Source organism: Parus major, chromosome 4 (genome assembly GCF_001522545.3).
Source record: "Parus major isolate Abel chromosome 4, Parus_major1.1, whole genome shotgun sequence".
In the NCBI taxonomy this organism is placed as follows: domain Eukaryota; kingdom Metazoa; phylum Chordata; class Aves; order Passeriformes; family Paridae; genus Parus; species Parus major.
In genome coordinates, this window is record NC_031771.1 from 58,995,162 (window position 1) to 59,004,197 (window position 9,036).

General features: G+C 45.1%; 1 protein-coding gene across 1 annotated transcript in view; it reads right to left on the minus strand.

Annotated features, from left to right (window-relative positions):
• Window positions 1-7,060: 7,060 nt before the first annotated feature.
• The window catches only part of LOC107202751 (homeobox protein HMX1-like), a 3,744-nt gene continuing 1,768 nt past the window's right edge, over window positions 7,061-9,036 (minus strand). The window contains exon 2 of the mRNA XM_033513899.1: window positions 7,061-8,742. Coding sequence (XP_033369790.1) covers window positions 8,017-8,742 — 726 coding nt within the window. The 3' untranslated portion in view covers window positions 7,061-8,016. The remainder of the gene's footprint in view (window positions 8,743-9,036) is intronic.

Genomic DNA, 9,036 nt, shown 5'->3' on the forward strand with positions numbered 1-9,036 from the left:
AAAAGATTTTTCAGTAAAGGGACAAGTAGGCATATTAGGGGACATTTCCCCATTGATTTAGATCAGAGTCCAATGACATGACAAAGGGGATTGATGCTTTAACTGTATCAGTCATCTGCTATTTCTGATAGCACTGCTCTGTCTCCCTTGAGACATGCAAATGACTGAGAGACTGTTTCATTAAGAATGACAGTTGTCTTAATGAGTTGTTAGTTTTAATAACTATTTTTGAAATACTTCCCATTTTTAAATCAGATATTTTTTGGAAAAAAAAAAATTTGTATAATATTCTACTAACAAAATAACATCCTGTAAATGCTAAGAAACAATCTGAAAACAGCCTATTGCTTGATATGTTTTCAGTTCTGTGAGCTTCTTAATATGAAAATATAACTGAATTTTCCAGATAGTTTTTCACAGGTTTTATGATGTAATCTATAAGTTTGCAATGCTAAGCATACTTCTTTTTTGATTTAGCTGTTAATTTTTCATCTGTTTTGCCTGCATCCCAATTTTACAACTTTACCACATGGTTATTAAAAGCTTGTTAACACGAGGATATACAAACTAGTGCTTACTTACCCACTTAAGTGTCAGGTTTGGTAGTCTAGGGAAGCTAACACATATGTGAAGTAATTATTTAATAATGGAAATTGAATGCAGATATTTAGTTACAAATCCACAAATTGCAGCGTGTTTTAAAAACACATGCACATCCTACCACATATCATTTCCTACAGAGTAATTAGGGTTCTTTGCATCTATAACTTCACATTAATGACTCTCTAAGCAAACACTGAAATTACACAGTAATATACCATAACAGCTCCAGACTGCTTCCCTTGTGCTGCACAAAAAGGCAGAGTTCTGTCACTGTATGGGACACAGAAGTCATCAAACAATCCTACAAATACAAAACATGGTGACTGCTAAAACAAAACTTTTTTAACCATGTAGAATTTTTCAGTGTTTTATTAGGTGCTAAAGTGCATACAAATGTACCTGAAAATACAGAAGCACAGGTATTTACTCAGCTGATAACTGGGAATCAGTGTAAAGATTTTATAAATCTGTTTGTATGGAAGAACATGCAGATCTTTATCAGTTCACACAAAGGTAAGACAGTGAAAGATTCAGTAGACATTGAACCATTACAAGGAAAGAGTGAAGAACATTTATCCATGGGTCCCAGCTATGTATTTGCAAAATAGATTTACTCTTGTCATTTATTTACAAAAATGAGAAAAAGAGAATATTTATGCTGTCAGGAGTTAGAAAGACATAATAACTGCATATAGGGATAATTTTTAGTAAAGTGTTTTTGTTGGTGATGTTTAGAAAGAACTAAAAATTCACACCAATCTCACATTCATGTTGGCTCTGTGTGTAACTTTGCTTTTCTCATTAGTGGTTACAAATAAAACTTTCAGTGTTCTCAGATAAAATCTATAGGCAGAACTGAAGTTCTTGTAGCTGCTCTATAGCTGGTTGTTAAAAGAAATGAGGAGCTGGATCTGGCAGATTTGGGGAGAACAGACAGGATAAAAGCTAATCCAGATTCAATCAAGTGTTGATCTTTATCAACTATTAAATGACATCCCCACTTAAAAAGAGCTGGTTCAATAATTTAATTCAAAATAGAAGACAGCCGTGAAAAAGAGCTTCCCCAGGTGATTTCTCATTTGATGCATCCTCTATAAAGGTTATACTTCTGATCTCTAAATCTAAGTGTGAAGGTAATAAAAAAATCAAAAATATGGGAGAGGATCTGTTGTTTAATAAGGTGTCACTTCTTTCTGTGTAACAATTCACAGACTGATGAAAAACCTTTAGGCAGGCTAGGGTGGCCTCTGCTCTGACCAGAACAGCTCAGAAATCACTGTCCCAAAGGACACACATGTCTGCAGCAGACTGAGGAAGCAAAATTCAAAGGTGGTTGTGTAGAATGAGGTTTTACACAGCGTTCTGCCACTACACTTGTCCTCAAAGTCCCCCATCACTTCTGCTCTGGCCCAGTACCCAATTGTCCTGGTAGGCTCATAATTTATAACTGGTTTATTGGCTTGTTGATTCCAGATACACCTCATGCTACTCTCACCACACAGCTGCTCATAAAAGCAGCCTCCATTTCCCACCAAGGCCTAAAAGTCTCACAGCTGAGTACAACAAAATTTTGCTTGAAAATCTCTTGTCTGCTGCTGTGCTTCTGCCCTTCCTAGAGCCACCTTCAGGCATGTCCATGTCTTCCTCTCCTGCTCCTTCTAATTAACTGCAGGTTTTCTGATCTTGCAGACTTTCTCTGCTTGTATATTCTCAGCTGATTATTGTGCTAAATACCTTGATTTTGATGACACAGCTGGGAATGTTGTGTTGTGTTCACACTGGACATTCCTTTAGGTTTGTTGTTTTGGTTTTTTTCTAGAATGTCTGGTAATTTCTGGTCTCCAATGGATTTTATATAAATTTCTGCACCAGTGTAATTGATTTGTGGAGGGCAGAGAAGAGGCAGATATGATTGTCCCCTCTGTGCACTGATTACATTGCAATCACTATTTCTCATTCCAGAACTCACTGTTTTTCTCTAGAGTTAAATTCTTTGAAATAAAAGGTTTTCTCCTTTTAGGAACAGAGCACTTCCTTAAATTAAAAAAGCACCTCAACACAGAATGGGACAAAAGATAAATATTCCTTAAATTATGCTCTTTGATGGACCCTATTTTTAGTAATAAACATTTTACAGGTTTTTATTTTAAGCTAGTTTATATTATCTCTATTTTAAAGTGACAGATGAGCTGGTTGACAACCACATCTCAGGATGCAAGAGCATGTTCAACATCAGTGTAGAGACAAATGTAAATGCACATTTAGTTTCAGGCATTTCCAAGCCTCTGCAGTAAATCCATAACTTATTTCTTCAATATGGTTGCTATTTCACATTGCAGCTATGAGGATATCATAACTTCAGATTCTTCAGAAAGGAAAAGAACTTAAGGACTCAATCTGACAAATTCTGAGTCAGACTTTTTCTAGAGGTCTCATCCTTGCCTTCTCACCATGAGTTTGTAAAGGGAAAGCAGAATCAAGCCAAGTCCAAGTTTAAGCTGCAAAAGGAGCCTACTGCATATATTCATGTGAATAGGAAAAGGAAATAAACTACTGGCTTTCCAAAAAAGAGTGCAGTTAGACCTCCACTGCACAGAAGATGCAGAGTGATCATTTTTACTGTGTGCCTCTCCAAAATTATTTCTTCTTCATTATGATATTGGATCATGCATGTTGTTCTTCTTCTGAGATTCTGAAATGAATTCTTATCTTCCTTAAGTTTTATTAATCTTGCCTTGATGCAAATGAGTCTCCCCCAGGAAATAAAGCTATGACTCCTGTTTCTTCATCTAATTCCTCTAGTATCAATCATAGGTGGCTTTCTTGCAGAACATGAAGTATTACTACTTTTTGGGGTAACACTGCAAGCCTTCTTCTAAGCAGATGAAGCCCTTCTTTGGTATACAAATGTATAAAATGTGTAACAAATTCAATCCTTCCCTTATAAAAGGAAGAAAATACAAGTTATCATTTCAAGTTAGAAACAAAAAAAAAAAAACCACAAAAACCCACAGCAAACCCAAATACATGGAAAGGGAAGAAGAAGCAGGAAAGTTTTCATATTCTAGATTAACACCTAGTAAGGCCATAGAGCTGTGCTGAGTAACTCTTCCCTCTCTAGTCTGTAGCACACTTTCCCTCACCCCGTGCAGGTGAGCCCCAGCCTGGTCAGGAACAGAAATCTAAGCAGCAGGGGGTTGACAAGGCTGGCACAGTGTCCTTGGGCTGGCCCATCAAGGTGTATATGTATGTGACAATTTGAGAGCTACAAAGCAGAACAAAACAAAATGAAACCAAGTGCCTGGCCCAGCCTCCTGATTAGGAGACTCCAGGGGGAAACCTGCCCTAGGGGAGTTTTCCAAAACCTTCCAACAGAGCAGGGAAGTGAGACAGCTAACTCTCCAGCAGAAAGAACTGAATTTTCTAATTCTCAGCACACTTTCATACAAGAAAAGTAGTGTGATTGATAATCCTAAATTTGGGAAACTTTACAGCAAAACAGGTGATATGAAAATTTTCTGGAGCTGCTGCACTTAGAATGAGCCTTGTGGGGCTTTTATGAATAGGTGGAGGAGCGAGAGATTGAGCAGATTTTTTAAGCCCTTTTATTGGACTCTTTCAATGAGCAATGCATTTGTGTATGTATACAATGCATTAGTGTATGCATCCAAATGCTTTTTAAATATATTTTCCTGATGATAAATGTCATATTTAATTACCATCTTTTTTTTTTTTTGAATATTCAGGTATGAAGTCTTACCCATATCTTTCTTTCCAATTCAGTTTATAGAGAATTCCAAGGGAGCCTGTTGGTACATATGTGCCATGCCTAACACAGGATCTCCCAGCACAGGCAGGGCTTCTAGTTATTCTAATAATCATTAAAAAACTCAATCATTTTATATGAGCTTTTGATAGATAATCTGGAAGAACACTGTATCTTCCACATACTTCTCAAGCAGTTGCACTATCTCTTTTCATTGAATCACACCTTTACAGCATGTTTTTAAATCTCAGTTCCTGCAGCTAATCAGCTTTAGCACTGTTTGGCATTGGGATTGGTTATTTGGTTTGGTTTGGTTTGATTTGATTTGGTTTGGTTTGGTTTGGTGGTTGGTCTGGATTTTTTTCTTTTTTTCTCAAACTGCTTGATGACTCTGACAGAGTTTTTTAGGATTTGAGGGTTTGTGGGGTTTGGAAATTTTTATTTTTTTTTTTGGTTGAGGTTTGGAGTTTTTTGGTTGATTGGTTGGTTTGGGGAGTAGTTTAGGGTTTGTTTGCCTGTTTTCTTGTTTAGTTCTGCTGTGGTCTGTTTCATTCCTTGAAGTCTCCCAACAAAAGGTTAGCCATGACTAACCTTTACAGTGACTTGTAGCAATCTCCCGTTGTAATAAGGAGCAATCAATACTTGTGAACACAATTGTTTTGAGCTGTAAAAGAAATGTCAGTAATATTCAGTGTGATCAGCATTGACTGCTTGGCTGGGAATCCCGATGCATCCTGAACTTGGTTTTCTTCAGAGAATTCCCCCTTGCCACTGCCCGTGTTACCCTGTGTAGCAGCACTTTGGATAATACTTTGGGCCAATAACCTCAGAACCACCACTTTTACCTTGATGGGAAACGAATCTTTTGGGGAAGTCATTTACCCCCCCCATAGCTACACGGGTGTTTCTGGCGTTCGTTGTTCATTAACTCCTAACGATCGTAGATTTGGGGTCTGGCAGCAGCAAGCTGTGAAACCTGAGCGTGTGCTCACCACTCCTGCCTGCAGAACTATTCTTCCCATTGTTTCTATTGAAAAAAACGAACCTCTCCCCGTTTTATTGGTTTGTATTTTCCTTCAGCTGCTTCTGCAACTCCAGCAACAATTTGAAAGGAAAAATGATAAGACAGGGAGAAGACTGAAAATTATTTGATAACTAACTGTAGTGAAAAGTAGATTAATTGCAGAATAACGATTTCTTATGTGGTTATTTTTCACCACGAAGACATCCGAGGCTGCAATGATGTGGAAGGACAGTGTCTTTAAATAAAGTTTTGTTCCATGTTAAAGAACTAAGGAAAGGGACCCTCGTGCACAGTAAACTTCCACTGGTAGAGATTTAGAAAAATTTAGAAAAAGGTGGATTTGCTTCTATTGGTATTAAATAATCTGGTGGCAGTAGTCAAGTAAGGGGGTATAGACATGGAAGATATTAGAATTAACAGCCAAAGGAAAGTTCTGATACAGATCATCAGTTATGAAATACAGACAAACAGGATCATCACTCTGAGAAATATGGTTTTTAGCCACGGAGCAACTCTCAGACTCAGAGGATTTTAATTCTTTAACTATCATTATAAATTCAGATGAGAAAAGAAGTGTGAGTCCTGCGGTCCAGATGAACTGTAAGTTCATCGTCTGCACCTTCCCCGGGGTGCCAGTTTGGGGAAACCTGTGCTATGAAGTGCTCCCGGCAGGTCCCCTTAAGCCCGTCCGCTTGCTTACACCACCCTCGCCACAGCCCCGAGGTTCTTTTTGATTCTTTTTCCAGAGCAAGGGGACCCTGTGAAACACCTCTTGCCACTTGACACTGATTCGAAACGGATTAAAAAGCGAGAGGAGAGGTCAAACAACACTCCTAGATCACCGCAGCTGCAAGAAAACTTCAGACAGCCGAGGAAAGTTTCCCCGAGTTGGGCTGGAGCCGGCCTCGGCTGCAGGATGACCGCAGCTGCCCCGGCTGGGATGGAGCCCCGGCTGGGATAAAGCCCCGGCTGGGATAGAGCCCCGGCTGGGATAGAGCCCCGGCTGGGATAGGGCCCCGGCTGGGATGGAGCCCCAGTTGGGATGGAGCTCCGGCTGGGATGGGGCCCCGGCTGGGATAGAGCCCCAGTTGGGATGGAGCCCCGGCTGGGATGGAGCCCCGGCTGGGATAGAGCCCCGGCTGGAATAGAGCCCCGGCTGGGATGAAGCCCCGGCTGGGATAGAGCCCCGGCTGGGATAGAGCCCCGGCTGGGATGGAGCCCCGGCTGGGATAGGGCCCCGGCTGGGATAGAGCCCCGGCTGGGATGGAGTCCCGGCTGGGATGGAGCCCCGGCTGGGATAGAGCCCCGGCTGGGATAGAGCCCCGGCTGGGATGAAGCCCCGGCTGGGATAGAGCCCCGGCTGGGATAGAGCCCCGGCTGGGATAGAGCCCCGGCTGGGATAGAGCCCCGGCTGGGATAGAGCCCCGGCAGCCGCCCCAAGCCGCGGGGATTCGCCTGCACCGGGATCCCCGCGCATCTGCATCGATTGCCCACGGAAAGACAAACGGAAGAGTGCGAAGGAGAAAGAAAACCCCATCTTATCTGGCCGAAACAAATATCGTGTTTGTCTCCCCGCTGGGAAAATCGATAAGTTGCCATTGGCGCGTGCTAAGGATGAATTCCGTAATGCCACGATTGTGTTTTAGTTTTTTAATTGTGCTCTTTATTTGTAAAATAAAAACCATCGATGCACTCCAGGAAATCTTTCCTTTACTATCTACCCGGTAGTGACTATTGAAAAGGAGGGAGAGTTCCAACTTTCTGAAAAGGTTTATTTCCAATTTTGGGATATAAAGCGTGTGAACTTAGAAACCAAAGGATGACCAAAGCGTTTGCAAATTTATGTGTAGATAGATATAAAAAATTTTAAAACCCCACTTCTTTACCCTAGGATAGCAGGCAAAACCATCCCACGAGTTTTCAGGGGGCGGGATTAGCAGAAGAGACAGCTTGTCTTGTTCTGTAAAAACATCACACGAGGCTCTGTCTGAGAGCCAGTTAGCACAAAACGTGTAAGAGAGATCTTGGGGAGTTTCTTCCGAGGGGGAAAAAAGCAGGAAAGTCACCGTAGTCACCGTTTAAGAACCAGATCTGAGGAAAGGCGTCTACATTTTAATAATGTAAAAGATGGGGAGAAGCTACTCTGAGGGACATTAGAGGTGGAGAGCTTGAGATAAAGAAGCACAGAGCGGCCTTCACCATTACCAATCTGAATGAAACGTCACTCGGTTCACGGCAAAGCGACCGCCCCGGCGCTTGGGACAGAAGTGGGGACGCAGTCCCCACGGACTGAGGCACAACATCGGCCCTCCTGTAACACCAGAACGGGACAATTTGGAAAGGAGGAAGGCAGAGCTTATCCCGGTTTCTTAGGTGGCTCCGTGTTATCTCCTCCTTCCCGACCAGAGAAAAAGCGTTTCAAGAGGGAGAGCGGGTTGGCAGCGCCTTTCCGAGATTTAGTAACTTGTCGGCAGCCCAAGAACACTCGTGATGGGAGCCCGGGCTGCCCCTCCGTGGGCCGGGTGGCGGCTCTGGCCAAGACAGACACTCCACTGGCACAGCGGAGTCATAAATAAACTCGGGGCGGCCCCCGGCAAGGGAAGGTCGGGGGCCAGGGGAGAGGCTATACGTCCCCGTCCACCAGGCTGAAGTGTTTGCCCGGCCCGGGGAGGCAGAGGTAGGGGATGGCGCTGCCTGGGCAGAGCAGGGGAAAAGGCAGCGGCAGCAAGCAGCGACTGAGCAGAGGGCTGTCCTTGTAGAGGGACGGGAAGGAGAGAGCCGAGGCGGCAGCGGGGGGCTGAGGCTCCCCGGGGGGCTCGGCCGGCCCGGGCCCATGGCCCTCGGGCTCGGATGACATTTGTCTCTTGAGCTTGTTGCGGCGGTTCTGGAACCAGATCTTCACCTGGGTCTCGGTGAGATGCAGCGCTGCGGCCAGCCCGGCCCTCTCGGAGCTGCTCAGGTAGCGCTTCACATCGAAGGTGGACTCCAGCTGGAACACCTGGCTCTTGGAGAAGATGGTCCGCGTCTTCTTCCTGCCGCCCGCCGCCGATGATCTGCCGTTCTCCGCGCCAGATCCCCCGGCCTCTCGCGGCGGCGGCTGCGGGAGACCGTGCAGCCCCTCCGTGGGGAGCGGGGACCCCGCATCGCCCCCCTCGGGGCGGAGGCCGCGGCTCGTCCCTTCTGCCTGGAGCCGGCCGGACTCGCTGCCTGCAAGGGCAAAGCACAGCATCAGTCCCCGCCGCAACCCTCGCCCCCGCCCCGCATGCACGCACGGCCCGGCGGAGCGCAGGGAGAGGGTGGGGGACGGGATGGGGAGGGGGCTGCCGAGGGTTGGCCGCGGTCCCACACCCTCCAGAGGGGAGAAGAAGGGTGAGGCGCTTCCATAAGAAACCAAGGAAATCCCTCTGCCAGCTGTATGACAGGAAAGTGAGGGGCTCCTGGGTACGGGACAGACAGCCCCAGGAGGCCGGGAGGGGGAAACAACACCCTGGAAGCAGGTTGGTGCGTGTGCGGCATCCCCTCCGCGGAGCGTCCCCTCCTCCTGCGTGTGTGTGTGTGTATGCGTGTGCCCGTGTCCTCCTGTCTGTCTGTCTGTGTGTGCGTGTTTGCATATGCGTGTGTGTGACTGTTCGTGTGCGTCTGT